The following is a 21,148-nucleotide window of genomic DNA, read 5'->3' as shown; positions in this document are numbered from 1 at the left end:
TAACAGAAGAGACAGTGGCGGAGTGGTAATATCGATGTCCCTCCGTGACCAAAAGGCCATCAGTGACTTGACCCCTTGACCCCTCACACCCTGCAAATTGGTCTATAATAGGCTATTCGGTTGGAGGGGGGGGGCATAAGTGGGTAGATAGAAACGCACCTGCTGTACAGCCAGCGTGGATTAAAGGAGCCGGTGGGTTGTGGCAAAGCTCAGCCCTGGTTTTCATACATGGCTTCTAGGCCTAAGTTCAGCTAAACCTACAGTATGTAGATCTACATGTAGAGGGGTGGGGATAGGAACACTGAACATTGTTATATTGTACACTATATGTCCAAATATTTATGACCCTTCTACATACTGATACAGATGTGCAAGTGCACACACACACACACACACACAACTTGTCTAGTCCCTGTAAGGAAGTATTGCACAGAATAGGACCTGTTGGCACCAGGCTGCCTAATGCCAGGCGTGGCCTAGAGGGGTATAAAGCCCCCAGCATTGAGCTGTGTTCTCTGGAATGATGGTTGGTGCTCCATCCAATACTTTTGGAATGAGTTGGGTAGTTGGGAATGAGGTGGGGTGGTGATCATCCAACGTCCTGACTTCACTAACATCATTCTGCCCTGGACAGACAATTACCCTCAATTCCAGAAGAAACAGTGAATGAGCAGGTGTCCAAATACTTTTGTCCATGTAGTGTGTATCGCCCTGGCTGTGACATCAATGGATTGCTTACTTCCACTGTGTAATTAATAAATTCAGTTACTGGTCTCTTATGACCAGTATAGTATAGTACTGGTGCTTTCTTGCCACCTTAGCTGAACCACCAGTGAAAACTCATCATTTGACCTCCGGGTAAGCTGTTGTGAATCAAAAATAAGGCTCCAGCAGATTCAGCAGCACAGATGACTTCATACGTCACACACACACACACACCCACACACAAATACATATAGTCAATGTCCTCCAACAACCTTGTATCTCCATTATAGCAACTTTACAGGAGAAGGAAAAAACCTTCTTAACATTCAATGGAATCAATGTAAAAATATTTTATTCCAACTAATTTAGGAGCATTTCTATTGGTCCATTCATCATGGAATATGGACACAATGTAAAGAACAACTGCCCGTTTCACATTCAGTCAAAAAGTAAAAAAACGTGAAAAAAATTAAAATGAAGGTTTTTGCAGTGGCGACGTTATTATTGTTGTTGTTGTTGTTGTTGTTGAGGTATTTGCATAGTGTGTTGCATTGCTTACAGGGTGCAGTAAAAGATGAGCTGGAGCTCTTTTCCTGTCCAACTGTCCCCCCTGTAGACCACCATATGCTCCAAATCCTCAGAAGCACAGTTATGTGCCTACCTCTCTCTCTCTCTCTCACTCTCTCTCTCTCTCTCTTTCTCTCACTCTCTCTCTCTCTCTCTCTCTCTCTCTCTGTCTCTATTGCTCTCTCTCTTCTTCCTTCTCTCACTATTGATACATATGCCTATCACTATCTCTCTCTCTTTCTCCCTCTCTTGCTCCGTCTCACTCCTGCCATGCTGTCTTGCCACTCTAAAGTAGAGACACGCCTTTACCCCATGTCTCTTTTGCTTTCTCTGTCCCTCGTCCCCATATTCTTGTATCTCTCTCTGTTTCTCCTTTTCTCTCTCTCTCTCGCGCACTCTCTCTTTTTCTGTCCCTCGTCCCCATATGCTTGTATCTCTCTCTGTCTCTCCTTTTCTCTCTCTCTCTCGCGCACTCTCTCTTTCTCTGTCCCTCGTCCCCATATTCTTGTATCTCTCTCTGTCTCTTCTTCTCTCTTTCTCTTGCTTTCTCTTTCTCTGTCCCTCGTCCCAATATGCTTGTTATTCTTTCTCTCTTTCTCTCGCTTTCTCTTTCTCTTTCCCTCGTCCCCATATACTTGTTAGTAATATTCTCTCCTTTTTTCTAACTTTTTCTCTCTCTCTCTATCTTCCTCTCTCACTTTCTCTCTTTCTTAAGACCCATATGCCTACCAGTCTCTCTCTCTCTCTCTCTCTCTCTCTCTCTCTCTCTCTCTCTCTCTCCATATGCCTGTCAGTATTACCCTCCCTCTTCTTCTTCTTCTCCCGCTCTCTTTCGTTATTCCGGAGGGAGGACAGCGATCAGGATGTTGCCTCTCCTCTTGTCAGTGTAATGGGCCGAAGTGTCACCAAGACCTGGCAGCAGACACACACACACACACACACACACACACACACACACACACACACACACACAGACAGACATTTGCACACAGAGGGACTGGTGGCTGGGGGAGGGGGAGTGCAAGAGAGGGAAAGAGAAAGACTGGCTTGGTGAGAAAGAGGATAGAGAAGAGGTGATAATGAGTGAGTCTGCAAGCATACAGTAAATGTAGATACAGCAGCTCACAACACACACGTGCGCACACACACACAGTCCATTTTAATCTGCAGCCTTCCCAGTATTCCCACTCCTCCTGCTCAGTGCAATATTAACACTGCGCCTCTGCAGAAGAGCTTTAGGAACGCAGACAGTGAGACAGTCCAGTCAATACTGCTGCATCCACTTCAGTAATAACTGCAGGAGCTTGCGGACGTTCAGGAAGCTGGAGACGGATTTCCAATGCTGGAATGAATCACGGTCGCCTGCAGCAGGCGGGAGCGTCTGCAGCTCTGCTGTGCTGGTAGAAAGAATGCTCTGCACTGCTGAGATGCACTGCATTGTTTTACATCCCCCATATTATACTGTAACACAGCTATACCAGTGCTTTATTCGGTATGATTTACTCCAGAGAGGCAAATACAACAGGTACACTCGCGAAACGGGTTCTGTGAAGTGCTGAAAAAGGGTTCTCTAACTCCTTTGACCCTTCAGCCACACTTCTTCACTTTCATAACTACATTACTGTCATAATCATCATCAATTTCATAGGCCCTAACATAGAACCTGTCAGGACTCCAACAAAACTACACCATATGTCCATATGTTTGTGGACACCCCTTCTAATGACTGCATTCAGCTACTTTTAAGTTGCATTCATTGCTGACACAGATGTGCAAATGCACACACACAGCTTGTCTAGTCCGTAGAGACCATGTCTAATGCCAGGTGTGGGCTAGAGAGGCATAAACCCCCCCAGCATTGAGCTGTGAAGCAATAGGACTGTGTTCTCTGGAATGGTGGTGGTGCTCCAGCCAATATTTTTAGATTGGATGAGTTGGAGAGTTGGGGATGAGGTGGGGTGATGATCATCCAGCATCCTGATCTCAATAACACTCTTGTCGCTGATTCCCTAGACCATAGAATCAGTTACTCCAACAAATGCCTTCTTTTGGAATTTCTGAGGAAACCATGAAGGAGCAGGTGTCCAAATATTTTTGTCCCCATGGTGCCTTTTACATTGGACCATGAAAGCATGACATAATATCTGAAACTATATAAAACTTTTGCTCTGGTTTACCTGCATTCATTAGAAGAGGTGTCCATAAACGTTTAACGTCTGTTAATGGAACTATGAGGACACCAGAGGGCGATCTGCGGGAACACAGCGGTAAAAACAAAGGCTTGGAACTGGATCAGGTTTAAAATAGCTGATACTCCAGCCATCAAAAATATATCTGGGTCCAGCCTGATCCCAAGCCACTGGATCGGATCTGGGCTTCTCTAGTAGTAGTGGAACCCTTTTGGTGCTACATAGAAACCATTCTTCTAGAGCTAATGTGCTGAAACACCTCACACCCAGTATGTGTGTGTGTGTGTGTGTGTGTGTGTGTGTGTGTGTGTGTGCGCATGAATGGGTGAGTGAGCTGATGTTGTGTGTAGACATGGTGTTGAAAAGAGATCAGCTAGGAGCACAGAGGCGTTTTCCACATCCTGCCCGTGTTCCCCTTCATTCCCCCCCCACACACACACACCGCTGCACACCCTAGCAGCGGCAGGAGAGGGAAGACAAGTGTTTCCGTGACGACAGCATGGCCAGGTGTGAGGAATCAGGGTCATGGTGGTGGAGCATGAATGGTTTTACCTTACACATAAACAAACACACACCAGTGGCCCGCTCCCGTCAGTTGGTACGTGGATGCATTGGCCAAAAGTTTGAGGACGTTCAGCATAAAAACAAAACAAGGAAACAATCATTTACAACAGTCCAAGTGTTGGTCCTGTCATCAGGAAATCACAGCCGTCTGTGGCTGGGAGTCCCAGCGAGCCTAACAGGCTTCGCTCTCTTTAAATGGATAGGATGACCCTCCCTCTCCCCTCATAACCCAGAGAGCCTCTTCAGAATCATGTTGATGCTCCACTGACTGTAACAGGGAGAATGGCGTCACTGTCATTGCCATTCAGTCCACTCCACCAACTCCACAAGCTTCTTTACCTTCAGATGCCGCTTCTGGATCTCTCAGCTTGTCAACAAATGCATGTGTACAGCTGTCCATGAGAGTCTCACTAATGCTCTTATCACTAAATGCCATCAAATCCTCACAGCAATGCAAATTCCAAAAGCTAGTAGAAAGCCTTTATCCCTGGACAGTAGAAACAGTTACTCCAACAAAAGCAGGATAAGCTCTTTTTTAATGCCCTTGATTTCGGAACAAACAGTGAATGAGCAGGTGTCCCAATACTTTTGTCCATATAGTATTTTTGATGGGCAGCGTACACAAACTCACATTCATTCTACTTACTGTATGTTTTCACGACCACCCATCGCCCCCAAGAGGAAAAGCAGCAAAACAAAATGCCCCCCTGCAGCAGACTGCTGACTGATTGTGTCTGACAGGAGCATGTGTATGTGTGTGTGTGTGTGTGTGTGGAGGGGTGTGGGTGTAGGATGGGGGGCTTTATTGAGATGCTAAGGAGAAGTCCTCCATTTTTAATGGATGAAAAGGACTGCCAGTGGCGGCGGGTTTGAGCTGACCCAGTTCTGACCATGCTGTGTGTGTGTGTGTGTGTGTGTTGTGTTTTTGATGCTGAGACTGCACTCCACTCTGGGAACTCCTGCTGCCTCTTTTTGGGAGGGGCTAGGGTGTGTTTGAAAGGAAGGAGGCGATTGGTGGGTTAATGGGTTAATGAGTGAGTGAGTTGGGACACATACGTGTGTGTGTGTGTGTGTGTGTGTGTGTGTTTGTGACTGCAAGCAGGAAAGTATGTTTTTACTTATTTATGTATGTGTGTATAAGAGACGCTAAGTGTGTGTGTGTGTGTGTGTGTGTGTGTGTGTGTGTGTGTGTGTGTGTAAGACGGTGAGTGGGAAAGCATCCTCATTTATTTATGTGTGTGTGTGTTTGTGTGTGTGTGTGCTGTTTTATTCCTATCGATTCTTGTTCCCTTTTGCAGTATCCAGCGGTCTTCAGGGAGGATCCATGTGTGTGTGTGTGTGTGTGTGAATCTTTATCTAGGCATGAGAGAGATGCTCTCAGAGTAGCAAGCGTCACGCCTGCAGGCTCTGACTGGGGAACCAGTGTGTGTGTGTGTGTGTGTGTGTGTGGGTGTGTGTGTGCCTCCAGATTTCAGTGTCAGGAAGCATTAGCGGGGAGCACATCTGCAGAGCAGGTGGGAGAGTGAGAGATATGAGACTAAAAGATGCTGTGGGAAGGAGACAGAGAGGGAGAGAGAGAAAGAGAGGTCGAGAGAGCTTGTCAGAGAGTGTTTGGCAGCAGTTAGTGGCAGCAGAGCTGTGCTGTGTGGGGGAATGTGTGGAGTTTAACAGTGATGTTAAACTGATGAACAGTGGCAGTGTGTCTCAACCCCAGTCCTCCAGTACACTCTTGACAAGCATCCACCCACCTTCTGAGGGTCCACAGGAACGCCTGGATCCTGGTAGCATTTCGGACTGACTGGATTTGATATTGTAGCTGGAAGATGATTCTAATTCACAAATTGCTGTTAATTCCTCTTGTTATGTTACAAGCCAGTTTCTCACATCCAGAATAGGGCTAATTCTAAATTAAATGGGATTTGCAGTTTAGGCCAAGACTAGGCCTAATTCATGTTCATTAAAAAACTGCTCTTAATTTATGATACTGAGAAAAATATGCAATACTGTGCACTGTGGATATCTTTAAACTATGTAGAAGGTTTGGTTCCAGATTTCTCATTGGTGCTTTCAGTGAGCCTAGAAGAGGAAATTTCACTTACTGACTCACTTTTACTTAGCATCGCTACCGCGTCGACCGCCAACCTCTCCCAGCATTGCTTCTGTGGCGTTACATCGCCTCTGCAGTGTTAGCATTGCTTCCATGGCATTATCATCACTTCTGTGGCGTAAGCATCACCTCTGTGACATTAGCATCGCTGGGTGGGTAAGTAATTGTAATTGTAAGTATAAGCTATAAAACTGCTTATGTGGATTCTATCAATGTGTGTTATGTACAGACATGGACAGTAGCTCACATAACACAGCTAAAAGCAGCATTTACAGCCATTCTGAGGCCCGAACTTGGCCTGTACTCAGTTTTATAGTCAATACTGCGGCTGAACCTTCGCTTTACGATGATGCATGAGTGCCAGGGCTTTGGTTTTATGCAGTGTTTGTTTATTCCTTGTGTAATATATCTGCAGAACATGCAACACAGACGAACATGCAGAGAGAGAGAGAGAGAGAGAGAGAGAGAGAGAGAGTAATGAGACAGGGAGAGAAACGGAGAAAGAGAAATAAGGGAGTGAGGTACTAAGAGATAAGATGTGGGAGGTTTAGGCCAGCCAGCCGATCACAGATAAGGGGCTTGGGTGAAGATTAGGAGGATATGAGAAGCAGGGATGGAGGGATACAAGATGGAGCGATGCAGGGATGTGTGTGAGGAGATGAGTAAGGTGGAGCTGGGGGCTTTAAGGCAGCTTAAAAGTATGATATAGGACACACACATGCACACACACATCAACACACCACTGGCAGATGGACACAAAGTGGAAATCAAAACCTCATATGAACCCATGGAAAAGGAGTCAGAGCAACAGGGGGCCTTGAGCTGCGTGTCTGTGTCTTAAATAGAGACGGAGTACATGTGTTTAGGGAAAATACCAGGCCTGGTGAAGCTGGACATTTGGAAACATGTCCATTTACCCTACCCTGGCTCTGCCTACAAATATATTCAGCTCAAGTCTTGTAAACAACCAGAAATGATAGTAAACTGAATAAATAAAATAATAATAATAATGATGATTTTAATTTAATAAAACAGGCCTTTTTAAGAACACCTCATTGGTCAGCCATCCCAACTTTTGCTGATTTCTTACAAACCCCCTGCCTATACTATTTGGAGGATGATTCTAATTCCCAAATTCCTGCTAATTCCTCTCATTACGTTACAAGCCAGTTTCTCAGATCCAGAATAGGGCTAATCCTAAATTAAATGGGATTAGCAGTTTATTCCATGTGTAGGCCTAATCCATGTTCATGAAAATTGCTCTTAATTTATGGTACGGAGCAAAATGTGTAATACTATGTATTGTATCATTGACGCTTCCAGGCTGGTTGGACTAGAAGAGGGGGGTTAGTCAGTCAGTTAGGGTAGCCCAGCATCACTACCACGTTAACCACAAGCCTCCTCTGCAATCCAGCCATCCCAACTTTTGCTGATTCCTGACAAACACACTGACTGTAGTAAAGCTGTGCTGGAACTGGCTGTGACCGTACACTCCTAGAGCATGATTTGGACAATACTGCACATCAGGATGGCCCTCATAATGAGTAAAATAAGGCAACAAATAAAGGAAGATAAACCGACCATTAGAACAGTAATGATTAGACCTTTTAAGAGAGTCTAAAACAGAAGTTATAGAAATAATAACAGGGGCTGTTTGCATAATGGAGAAACACAAAAGAAGCAAAACCCAAAAACCTAAAGTAAACTAACAAAACTCAGAGAACAAAGCAAGAAAACCAACATGATGGAAATGCACCGCAGAAGGAACCCAAAGTACCTCTAAACACACCACCCAAACAACCTGAACATCAACCTCGACAAGGAACAGCCCAAACACAGGGGTATAAGAGCACAGGACACAATCAGGAACACCTGGGGAGGATAATGAGAAGGTGGGGCTACAAAGGAGACGCAGGTGGGAACCCTAATGACTAGGCGGGGCTAAGGTGGAGACAAGGGAGAAGATGAAAACCCTAACAAAACAAAAAATGAGGAAGGAAAACACAAAGAGAAGACAGAGGCACGTGAAACAGTGTCTCTCTCTGAAACAGTAACTTAAACATTAGTGTAGGTCTGTCCTCCAGAGAGGCTGCAGATAAAGCCTGGCCAAGTCTGTCTCCAGAAGATCTCAGAGAAAGGTTTCCAACATATTGAGGAATTCATGCTACAAAAATCTCCAGTATTGGTGTAGTGTTCCTAATAAAGTGCTTGGTGAGTGTATATTAAGTCAAAACAAAGATAATTAGCATTTATCTCAAATCTCGTTTGGAAGTTGGTACTAATGGCCTGCTCTGGTTTCACTTCCTGCAAATCTGAGGTTTTTTGGTATCTCTGGACATGTTTAGTCCCCTTGTTTAGGTTGTCCTCTGCCCTTTAGCCTCCCGTCCACAGTTTTTGGTCAACGATGCATATATGTTTCGGGCTGAATCTCAAATACCTCCTTTTTTCTTATGTAGTGAACTGCATAAGTCATAAAATCTACATGCAGATAGCACCAGATACTTCTTCCTTCTTTGTGGTGTTTTGATGTCTCTCTACCGTCGCCCATACAGGACTACCATGCTCATGCAAGCGCTTTCATGTCTGTGCGGATGGAAATATTTTCAGGCAGGGAAATCTCCGCATTTAAAAATATCTGGATACGTGTGGATGGGGCCTCAGATGTGTATAGTTGGTCTCCTCCAGAGGTGGGTGTACACCATATACTCTAATGGTAGGCCTATGGTGGACAGAGTGGTTAACAGACTAGCCGCGATGGATCACGAAAAGCTGCATATTTATGTGGGAATCACTGAGGCATATATAATAGATCTGCCTTCATAACAAACCATAATGGAAACAGCGCTTCCCATTTTGCTCACAGACACGTGAGCGCTTGCTGTAATTTACTTGAGCTCGTAGTAATTGTCCAAACCTCTTTAGCCGTATTGGTGATACGATTAATCAAACATCTAATGCAAAACAGCAGCTGCCTTTCACACCAGAACCCCCCCATTATGTCCCAGCGCGCCGCGCCACTCTTCACTGGGGCTTACCAGATTAGCTCTTCCCCAGGGAGAAGCTCAAAAGCGCCCAGTGACCCGTGACTGCGTATCGCCCATCTACTCGCCGCAGGCCATTCTAATGGCTTTTTGCGTCCGTGGCATTCTGGGATAGCGCCGTGGCTCGGTGGGGCAGCTGCATTCAGTCACTCTGAGTTTAGATGGTCGCAGTCGGACTTACTGATTGGTGGAGACGGCTGGAGGGAGAGGGATGGGGTGGAATTGAGTCTAAAGGGGGTGTTGGCGTGGAATTGGGTGATGAATCATGCTTGGTTGTTGGTTATGACAGCCAGTAGGGGTACGGGCAGAGAACGACCCCATTAGTGTGTGTGGGTGTGGGTGAATGTGGGAGAGAACCACATGCACATTCAGTGTCCCTGTTATGGGACTATAAGATTCATGGCCAGGTTTCCTAGCAATTCAGCTCAGTATTGAGAGAGTAGTTTGAGGTCAAAAATACGACAAGCCTATTAACCACCCTGTTATTTTGCCTCAGAAAAAAATGCGCAGATTTTTCATGTAAAGGAATAGTGATGAACTCCGCTCTAAATGGCTGGATTACATCACTGTGATGGCTCCCAGGAGCCATGTAGCATAGCATAGCATGGCAATGTCGTGGATGTTGGAGAGAAGAAATGGTGAAAGCTGGTCAGCTAGCGATTTAGCCATCTGCGGCCAGAGTCTGATAGAGCACAATTAGAGCACAATTGGCCATGCTCTCTCCGGATGGGTAGATGACGATTTCTCACCTACATTTACATTACATTTACATTTCTCACCTACTCTGGGAAGAGGCGGGAATTCAGTCTGGGTTTGAAGACAGTGAGTGACTCTACTGTTCGGACCCCCAGGGGAAGTTCGTTCCACCCTGAATGCTTGTTTTCCGTGGATGGCGGGTCAAGTCGAGCCGTACTTGAAGCTCGAAGGGCTCTTGGTACTGATTGGTTTTTGACCTTGTATGGAGTATGGAGGGGCTGGCTGGCCCATTCTTGGCTTTGTAGGCCAGCTTCAGGGGTTTGAATCAGATGTGGGCAGCAGTTACAGGAGGCCAGTAAAGAGAACGCAGCAGCAGAGTTACATGGCTGAACTTAGAAACCTCTTTAAAAAACCTCTTTGCTGTGAAGCGATGTTTGAAAAGAGGTGCTGACTGGCTTCCCGTGTATCAGAGGAGTCCTTACTCCATACCAATAGTGTGAGGATTTGAACAGTACGAAACTAAAGAAGTAAACTTCAGACAGCAGACATTGTCTTTGCTGATTGATGATGTTGGAGGTAAGGGGGGACAGTCTGGTTAACTATCACTTTAAGAGATGGAAGGCGTCTCAGTCAGACTCAGGAGTCTCTTATGTCTGTGTCTGAGTGCTTTCTGTGGTCTCAGCCGGTCAGTTTGGGCCCTAATGACTCAGTTGGCTGATGCCGCAAGGCCAAGAACAAACCAATCCTGCATCAGCACTCACAGTCTGGAGTGCACAGTCTGGAGTGCACTCACACACATACACACACACACACACACACACACACACATTGCTAATCCAACTCTTCCTCACACTTAGTCCTGACACAGCAATAGCCGCAAGTCCAAATGAGGAATGGATGTGCTAGTGAGTAAAAGTTCTCTCTCTCTCTCTCTCTCTCTCTCTCTCTCTCTCTCTCACTCAGTCTCTCTCTCTTTCTGATAGTGATGAATAATTTGCTGGGAGCTTCACCTTCCAGCGCAGTGAGATAAATGCCTGAATTGCTGTGTCTGTAAATGAGGATGTGTGTATGTGTGTGTGTTTAGCGTAGAGCTTAACCACTAAACTCCACACACATAACAGGGTGCTGGGCCAATTCACACACAAAAGGTGGTTTCTATGGTGACCGGGACTGCAGTGGGGGCATGAATGGATGGCCCCCCTCCCACCCCCTTTTCACTTGGTCTGTTTTATCTCTGTCACTATCTTCCCTTCTAAACTCTCCACCGATTCTCCACCTCGCGCTCAATCGCTCTCTCATCACTGTCTCATTATTTCTCTTTAACTCTTCTCTACTTTGTCCCTTTCCATCTCCTATATCCCCCTTGACTCTCTAACTCTCTCTCTCTCTCTCTCTCTCTCTCTCTCTGTCATTCTCATTCTTATGTTTGTTGTCTTTCTCTGCTCCCCTCCTCTACTGTACTGGACTGTGTGTGTGTGTGTGTGTGTGTGTGTGTGTGTGTGTGTGAGTACTTTGTTCCACAGCCAGAGGTGGCTTGTCTTTGGAGGTTAGAGTGCCACATCTCTCTCTCGCTCTCTCTCTCCTCTGCAGGCTTTTCTCTGAATGAATGAATGAGTGAATGAATGAACTTCTGAAGAAGTTCTGTGTGTCCTGCAGGAGAGAGGCTGTGAGTGGCAGGATAAAGACACCCAACTCCATTTAACATCTTTATTTAAAGCTGTGCAAATCCCCAAACACACACACACACACACACACACACGCACACACACAGCTCATTTACATAAAAATACTATTCAGTTCCGCTTCTCTTCTTATCTGTTCTCTTTGGTTCTTTTTGTTTCTCTTCTGTTCTCTTCTCCTCTTTTCTCCTCATTCTCTCATCCTGTCTCTTCTTCTCTTCTCTCTCCTCATCTCTTCTCTTCTTCCCCTCCTCTCCTCTCATCTGATCTCCTTTCATCTCCTCTTTTTTCTACTCTTTTCTCTACTCTACTCTTCTCTACTCTACTCTTCTCTACTCTACTCTACTCTACACTTCTCTACTCTACTCTACTCTTCTCTACTCTACTCTACTCTACTCTACTCTACACTTCTCTACTCTACTCTTCTCTACTCTACTCTACTCTACTCTACTCTACACTTCTCTACTCTACTCTTCTCTACTCTACTCTACTCTACTCTTCTCTTCTCTACTCTTCTCTTCTCTACTCTTCTCTTCTCTACTCTACTCTACACTTCTCTACTCTACTCTTCTCTACTCTACTCTACTCTTCTCTTCTGTTCTCTACTCTTCTCTACTCTACTCTACTCTACTCTACTCTACACTTCTCTACTCTACTCTTCTCTACTCTACTCTACTCTACTCTTCTCTTCTCTACTCTTCTCTTCTCTACTCTTCTCTTCTCTACTCTACTCTACACTTCTCTACTCTACTCTTCTCTACTCTACTCTACTCTTCTCTTCTCTACTCTTCTCTTCTCTACTCTTCTCTTCTCTACTCTACTCTACACTTCTCTACTCTACTCTTCTCTACTCTACTCTACTCTACACTTCTCTACTCTACTCTACACTTCTCTTCTCTACTCTTCTCTACTCTACTCTACTCTTCTCTACTCTACTCTTCTCTACTCTACACTTCTCTTCTCTACTCTACACTTCTCTTCTCTACTCTTCTCTTCTCTACTCTACTCTACACTTCTCTTCTCTACTCTACACTTCTCTTCTCTACTCTTCTCTACTCTACTCTTCTCTACTCTTCTCTTCTCTACTCTTCTCTTCTCTACTCTACTCTTCTCTTCTCTCCTCTGATCTCCTCTTTCTTCTCCTCTTTTTTCTCTTCTCTTCTCTACTCTTCTCTACTCTACACTTCTCTTCTCTACTCTACACTTCTCTACTCTTCTCTACTCTACTCTTCTCTTCTCTACTCTACACTTCTTTACTCTACTCTTCTCTACTCTACTCTTCTCTACTCTACACTTCTCTTCTGTTCTCTACTCTTCTCTACTCTACTCTACTCTTCTCTACTCTACTCTTCTCTACTCTACACTTCTCTACTCTACTCTACTCTTCTCTACTCTACACTTCTCTTCTCTACTCTTCTCTACTCTACTCTTCTCTACTCTACTCTTCTCTTCTCTACTCTACACTTCTGTTCTCTTCTGTTCTCTACTCTACTCTACTCTTCTCTACTCTACACTTCTCTTCTCTACTCTACACTTCTCTTCTCTACTCTTCTCTACTCTTCTCTACTCTACTCTACTCTACTCTTCTCTACTCTACACTTCTCTACTCTACTCTTCTCTACTCTACTCTTCTCTACTCTACTCTACTCTTCTCTACTCTGCTCTTCTCTACTCTACTCTTCTCTACTCTACTCTACTCTTCTCTACTCTTCTCTACTCTGCTCTTCTCTACTCTACTCTACTCTACTCTACTCTTCTCTACTCTACTCTTCTTTAATCTTCTCTTCTCTTCTTCCCCTCCTCTCCTCTGATCTCCTCTTTCTTCTCCTCTTTTTTCGCCTCTTCTTTCTTTTTTTTTTCTTCTTTTTTCTCTCTTCTCTTCTCCTCTTTTCTCTTCTTTATGTGCTGGGTTATGTGTTTTTCTTTATATCAGACACCAGGAAACATCAGATTATGGAGGTTTAACCCTTAAAAGTTGAAAGATGCTTTGATTATAGATTTACATTACCCAGCCAACATGCTTATGTGGGGCTCACATGCGTAGAACGTGGGCTAGGTGGGTTCCAGGTTTGTGCAGGCTTTTACTGGGACCCAGTTGGGCTTCATAAATGAGCCCCATTATTAAAGCCCATTCTTATCTCACATGTGTCACATCTAGGCCTCATGTGTGCGGTGTACAACCCAGATGGGCCCATGTTTAACTGACCCTGATGGGACCCTGGTGGGCATCCATATGTGTGGCCAACATGGATCCCATGCACAATACATACCCATACAGGCCCCACTTGGGTATGTTATATAGGTGTTTACTAAAGTAAATACATAACTGCATATATGATAATACATTTACATGCTGTATTGGCAGATCCGAGTCTTTGGACTGTACACGTCCATAGCCATAACAATAGCTCCACTGGTTTCAAAGAGCTACGAGTGACAAATACTTCTCATTAAATGACTTCATAAGGGTCAATAACGAAAAGTCCAGTGGGGGGAAAGCAGGTCAGAAACTCAGTAATGGTCACTGCACCTCCAAGCACTCTTTCCTAACTCAATATAAACTGCTTTATATCAGACCGGCTCCTGTTCGGTTCTGTGCCGGGCCGGGGCTTTTCCCCAAGGCCCTAAAGCCAGATTACAGTATCGCAGCTTCAGACATAGTATAGCCCCTCTACAGCCCCTCTACAGCACCTCTACAGCACCTCTACAGCCCCTCTCAGCAGCGAAAGGCAATTACAGCAGGATGAGATTATGAAGCGCTCGGCTGTGGAGGTGGGCTCCTCCCTGGAGGCACACAGGCAAAAGCAATAACTCCACACACTTGACCTCGCTGCTCTTTCACACACAACTGCACACATACACACACACTGACACAGACAGATGCACAGAGCTAATCAAATCTGAGTGGAGACTGCAGCAATTCAGCTCTCACCTCTGACTCTTACAAGGAGAGTGAGAGAGATAGACAGACAGTGAGTAAGAAGAGAGAGAGAGAGAGAGAGGGAGGGGGAGGCCTAATCAATTTATCTTTCTGAGTGAGAGAGGAAGACACAAGCAGAGAATGAATGAAACACACACAGGAGACAAACAAATATACACACACACTTCACTCATTGTCATTGACAGACAAATCAATTGCACCATTTAGCGCAAACACACACACACACACTTAAGTGTATGCACATTCATTCATGGTCATTTACTGAAGAAACACATACTTTCACAGTCATTGTCACAGCATTTAGCACACAGTGTTTATCATAACAACAGGCACACACATACATACATACACCATACTGTACGTCCAAATGTTTGTGGACATTCCTTGTAATTCATGCATTCAGCTACTTGTGCATGTGCACGCACACACAGCTTGTCTACTCCCTGTAGAGACAGATTGCCAATAGAATAGGACTCTCTGGAGCAGATAAACATACACCAATTGGCACCATGCCTAATGCCAGGCATGGGCTAGAGGGGTATAAAGCCCCCCAAGCTTTGAGCTGTGGAGCAGTGGAAGTGTGTTCTCTGTATTGATGGTCGGTGCTCCATCTAATACATCACTCATCAACGCTCTTGTTGCTGAATGCAACCAAATCCTCACAGCATCTTTCCAAAATCTAGTAGAAAGCCTTCTTTCCTGGGCATTTGAGACAGTTACTCCAACAAAAGCAGCATCAATTCTTTTCTAATCCCTTTGATTTTGCGAGAAACTTAGAAATTAGCTGAATGAACTCATTCAAAGAGGTGTCCACAAACATATGGCCATATTGTGTAGATGTTTTTGGCTTTTTTCCTGACCTTAAAAAATGAAGAGCCGCAACTTAACGGCCATTTTGACTGGAAGTGCGATAAATGACGTGTGGTCTCTGACCCTTGCACAGTAGTACACATTCAGAGTCATATACAGACAAGTGTAAAACCATAAGCACCTACATCCTCTTAGTGTCTGTGTGTTCTTTCACACAGCCCCGCTCTGTTCGGACGCCCTCGGCTCTGGCCGCTCTCGCTTATTGACTTTATTACAATACACACTGTGTTTGGCCTGGGCCTTTTGTCTGTCTCACACAGGGTCACGGCCTTACACTGCAGCCGGATACAGGGGGGCTATTGTCTGATACACTGTATCTGTGTAGAGGACGGAAATAGTCCTAAATAACTCAATCTGATGAACTTGATATATGTGTCTGTGTGTGTGTGTGTGAGAGAGAGAGAGAGAGAGAGAGAGAGAAAGAAAGATGTGAAGTGTATGATTGTGGTTTTGTGTCCAAAGCCTAGAGAACTGTTGGGGTGGAGATGATGATGTGTGTGTTTGATTAGGTTCTATTTAATGCTCCGCTTAAAAGTTAAGGGATGGATAATCCAGGTCCAGAAAGTGAAAATCCACCCCAAATTTACTTTGGTTCCAACTGCCTAGGCAGCTCTGCTGCAGCTAAGCCTAAGTCACCAGGGAGGCCAGTGTGGTTCTGCAGTTTTGGAGTTGGTTAAGTGGTAGTTCCCAGCCAACATGCTCATGTGGGTTCCAGGTGGGCATGGGCTCTGAATGGTTGAATTTCCAGTTGGGCTTTACAAATAGGCCCCAATGTTCATTACAGTCCACCTTAATCTCACATGGGTCCCATCTAGTACCCCATATGCAATGTACAACCCAGATGGAGCCTGTGCTTAATCCCTTCTGGTCCCATCACTGACCCTGGTAGGCATTCATATGTGGGGCCAACGTGCAACCCGAGGACAAAACTTTCTGGTTCTCAGCTGAGCTACCCGAACAGTCCCCACATGGACATGTGGGCTGGGGTCTGTAAAGTGAGCTTGGAGGGGAGTAGGTCTGGGATGCCACATCTCACTGTCGAGCCTTTATTCTAACCACCCACTACAGTGCAAGCTCTTCACAGGGGTCTTCAGGTAGGCACCTCCCTTCTGGAGGTGTTGTGGGTTTCATTCAGCCCACAACACCTCCGGAAGGGAGGTGCCTACCTGAAGACCCCTGTGAAGAGCTTGCAATGTGGTGGGTGGTTGGAATACGAACAAAGGGAATGGACTGGGTCCTATATGTAAACCCAGTTGATAGATGCAGGATATGTTCAGTTGTATTGTGTCCTGTAGTATTTCACTCTTTCACAGTGAGTGCTGTATAAGGGGATTAGGGGAGGGTATCAGTGCGACTCATATTTCTTTATGTGTCTGTTTGTGTGTGTTCAGTTCTCCAAGGAGAAGTACCTGCTGGAGTCTCCACCGGAGAAGCTGCGGAAGGAGCTGGAGGAGGAGCTCAAACTCAGCAGCAGTGACATGAGGAGCCATGGCTGGTACCATGGCCGCATCCCACGAGAGGTATGCCCGGTTGGGTGTATGTGTGCTTAGTCATTTACGAGCATTTCTATTGGTCCTTTCATCATAACATTTTGATACAATGTAAAGAACAGCTGCCAGATTCATATTATCTAAAACGTTTTTTTTAGTTTTTGACATAATATGTATCTGGCAGCCGGCAGCAGGAGTGATATGGTCATATAACAGTCATATCAGAATATTATGACCACCCTGGCCCATTATCAGCTTCCCATACCTTAGAGCAACTAGGTAGGAGTGTCTAATAGAGTGGACAGTAAGTGGACAGACCCAATGTTTAAACACTCCAGCAGCACTGCTGTCTCTGATTCATTCATATTAGTGGAACACACACTAAAACACTCACCACCACCACGTCAGTCAGTGTCACCGCAGTGCTGAGAATGACTCACCACCCAAATACTACCTGCTCTGTGGTGGTCAGTTCTGTGGGGTCCTGACCATTAAAGAACAGGGTGAAAGGAGGGTAACAGAGTCTGCAGAGAAACAGATGGACACAGTCTGGAGTTATAGAACTACACAGTGCTCCTATATGGTATATATATATATATATATATATATATATATATATATATATATATATATATATATATATATATATATATATATACACTCTGTATGTATATCTATGCAACTGTCAAAAATATCTGTCTGAGTATAAGTAGCTGGATTCGTGTCTGTGTGTTTATGACTTCCCATCCCTCATCTGTTACTCTGTTGGGGAATGAACAGACCTTCTCAAAATGAATTCAGTCAATGTAGTCATATTTTATTCAAAGTCATTGTGGACCGCTTTTATTGGTCCATTCACGAGTTGTTCAAACAGTGTGGGATCAAAGAGCATTTTTAAAAGCTGGTGTGTTCAAAAGGTATGAAAGAATAAAACTACAAAAAAATGGACTCATGAGGTTTTGATTTAACTGCGAGTGTAGATCTGCGTATAGATAGACAATATGGACAAAAGTATTCGGACACCTGCTCATTTACGGCTTCTTCTGAAATGAAAAAAAGGTTTAAAAATAGTTTATTCTGCTTTTGTAGTGGATTAACTGTCTCTACTGTCCAGGGAGGATTCGCTTTACTAGATTTTCAAGCATTGCTGTGAATATTTGATTGCATATATCGACCAGAGGTAGTGAGTTCAGGCTAGTGACCTCTGTACACGGCTCTGTGGTCATTATATAGGCCTCTGTATGTATATGTTGGTGCAGACTTGGTTACACTAATATTTCAGCGACACTATTACATTTATGTGTGTGAATGAGTGTGTATAGGTGTGTGGGTGGGAATTTTACTGTGTGTCATATTTAGCGTAGCACACTCTGCTAACTGCCCACGCTGTCTGTGGTGTAGCTTCAGCCGTCTGTGCTTCAGTGTAATGCATTTCTACTGGAGCACAGAGGGAACTCCACATCCTCTCTTATTAAAACTTTATCCTCTCCTCATAAAGATGGGACATAGAGCACTGTCCTGACCAGCAGCGCTGCACATGCATACACACAGCGCCATCTGGTGGAGATTAAGAGATCAAGCCTGCTTAGATGATTGGTGCATCACTGAATAATGATACAAATGCTAAATGTTTGTGGACACCCCTTCTAATGAATGCATTCAGCTACTTTACGCTGTACCTGTTGCTGACGCAGATATGCAAATGCACACACACATCTTGTCTGTGTGACTCTGGAGCAAATAAACCTATTGATGAATCTGTTGGCATCATGGCTAATTCCAGGTGTGGGCTAGAGGGGTGTAAAGCCCCCCAGCATTGAGCTGTAGAGCAGTGGAAGAACTGTTTTCTCTGGAATGATGGTTGGTGCTCCATCCAATACTTTTGGGATAATTTGGGGAGCGGAGATGAGGTGGGGTGGTGATCATCATCCAACATCCTGAACTCACTAATGCTCTTGTTACTGAATGCAATCAAATCCTCACAGCAATCCTCCTCTAAAATATAGTAAAAAAAAGCCTTCATCCCTGGACAGTAGAGACAGTAACTCCAGTAACCTTGATATCTGAACAAAGTGAATGAGCAGGTGTCCCAATACTTTTGTCCATATAGTGTATTTTTAATTTAATTTAAAAGATTTTAATGGGATGTTCTACTGTGCGTGTGTGTGTTATTTTAATCTCTCATTTGTGTGTGTGTGTGTGTGTGTGTGTGTGTGTATACACAGGTGTCAGAGTCACTGGTGCTGCGGAGCGGAGATTTTCTGGTGCGCGACTCTCTGGCCAATGCGGGTGATTATGTGATCTCCTGTCGCTGGCAGCAGGAGGTGATCCACTGCCGCATCAGTAAGGTCCTAGTTAAGAGTGGACAGACACGAGTCCAGTACCTCCTCGAGCATGAGCCGTTTGACTCTGTGCCCATGCTGGTCCGGCACCACGCTGGCACCGGCCGGCCCGTGTGCCCGCGCACTGGTGCCCAGCTGCTTTGTCCGGTCAACCGCACGCTGCCCCTCAGGTACCTGGAGGCCACATTTGCTCTGGCCAGCAGCAGGTCAGGATCTGCACATTCACCCTCCAGCCCCAGGGGGGCGCACATAAAGAGACGCAGCGTCACCATGACCGACGGGCTGACCACAGAGAAGATCATCCCACACAGGTGAGCAGTGAAGATAACGATGATGATGATGGTCATTCTCTAACCTTGAATACAGTCTAGTCAAGTTAGTTAAGCACTAGTGTAGCTCTTACCTCATCAAACAAGATACACTATAAGGACAAAAGTATTGGGACACCCACTCATTCCTTGTTTCTTCTGAAATCAAGGGTATTTCAAAAAGTTTATCCTATAGCTTTTGTTGGAGTAACTGTCTCTACTGTCCAGGGAAGAAGGCTTCCTACTAGATTTTGGAGAGCATTGCTGTAAGGAGTTGATTGCGTTCAGTGACGAGAGCATTAGTGAGGTCAGGATGTTGGATGATCACTACTCTACCTCATCCCCAACTCCTCAACTCATTCCAAAAGTATTTGAGGGAGCGCCAACCGTCATTACAGAGAACACAGTTCTTCCACAGTTCAATGCTGGGGGGCTTTCTACCTCTCAAGCCCACGCCTGGCATTAGGCACGGTGCAAACAGACTTGTGTTTATCTGCTCCAGAGTCCTATTCTCCTGGCAGTGCTTCTATACAGGCACTAGACAAGCTGTGTGCATTTGCACATATGTGTCAGCAATGGGTGCAACTTAAAGTAGCTGAATGCATTTATTAGAAGGGGTGTCCACAAACATTTGGACATAAAGTGGAGCTAATTGACTGTCTTCTACATGTGCAAACAAGCTCATTTCAAACGGTTTGCTTACAGAAACCCACCACAAACCAGTTTTAGCTTTTCAAAAGTTTTTTCCTTCTCCAGGTTGCATCATCAGAAGGGATTTATCCTGGTCTTTCATGGGGGGGGGGGCTCTCTAGAGACCCCTGCAGCACTGCTAAAGGATGAAAGAAAGGATGTTTACAGCAGATGTAGTGATGGTCACTTTCTCCACTTTGGTCGGAGTGTCCTTGAGTTCATGAATACAGATTCGCCTTTGGCCTCCTGATTAGCAGCCAGTACTGCAATATAATGGATCCCAATGGATGGGCATGGATGTGTTTTGGGGAGCCGTTTTATGTAATCTGTCTGTATGAGTGTTCCATCTTTATGCTACAGCCATGAGAAAAATCTAATTTCAGGCTTTTTAAGTAGTACTAAATGTGGGGGTGTTCTAACTTTTATTTGTGTAGTCACACTATATGTCCAAAAGTTTGTGGACACCCGTTCTAATGAAGTACTGGTAACAGCTTAGGACTCTCTGTAGCAGATAAATATGAACCTATCGGCCATGTCTAATGCCAGGTGTGGGCTAGATGGGGTTTAAACCCCCCAGCATTGAGCTGTGGAGCAGTGGAAAAACTGTGTTGTCTAGAATGATGGTTGGTGCCTCATCCAAAACTTTTAGGATGCATTGGGGAGTTGGGGGTAAGGTGGGATGGTGATCATCATCATCATCCAACTTCCTGACCTCACTAATGCCCTCACTAAACCCTCACAATATTGTGCCTCCAAAATCGATTAGGAAGCCGTCTTCTCTGGACAGTAGAGACAGTTACTCTAACAAAAGCAGGATAAAATTAAAATTTAATGTCTCAATACTTTTGTCCATATAGTGGATATTAACCCCATTTCTCAATATTGTCCAAATGAATTGAGTCTAACTGCTCATCTTACCTTATCAGTGATGACGCATCGACAGAGCCAGCTGAGCCTCT

General features: G+C 44.9%; 1 protein-coding gene across 3 annotated transcripts in view; it reads left to right on the top strand.

Annotated features, from left to right (window-relative positions):
• sh2d3ca (SH2 domain containing 3Ca) overlaps nucleotides 1–21,148 on the top strand; it is a 73,189-nt gene that overhangs the window by 38,610 nt on the left and 13,431 nt on the right. For all 3 annotated transcript variants that reach the window (XM_072658684.1, XM_072658686.1, XM_072658685.1), the window contains 2 exons: nucleotides 16,751–16,879; nucleotides 19,075–19,502. In XM_072658684.1, the coding sequence (XP_072514785.1) occupies nucleotides 16,751–16,879; nucleotides 19,075–19,502 (557 nt within the window). The remainder of the gene's footprint in view (nucleotides 1–16,750; nucleotides 16,880–19,074; nucleotides 19,503–21,148) is intronic.

The sequence above is a fragment of the Salminus brasiliensis genome, chromosome 16 (genome assembly GCF_030463535.1).
Source record: "Salminus brasiliensis chromosome 16, fSalBra1.hap2, whole genome shotgun sequence".
NCBI classification, from domain to species: domain Eukaryota; kingdom Metazoa; phylum Chordata; class Actinopteri; order Characiformes; family Bryconidae; genus Salminus; species Salminus brasiliensis.
Note: the sequence above shows the minus strand (reverse complement) of the source record. Positions and strands in the feature narration are given on the sequence as shown.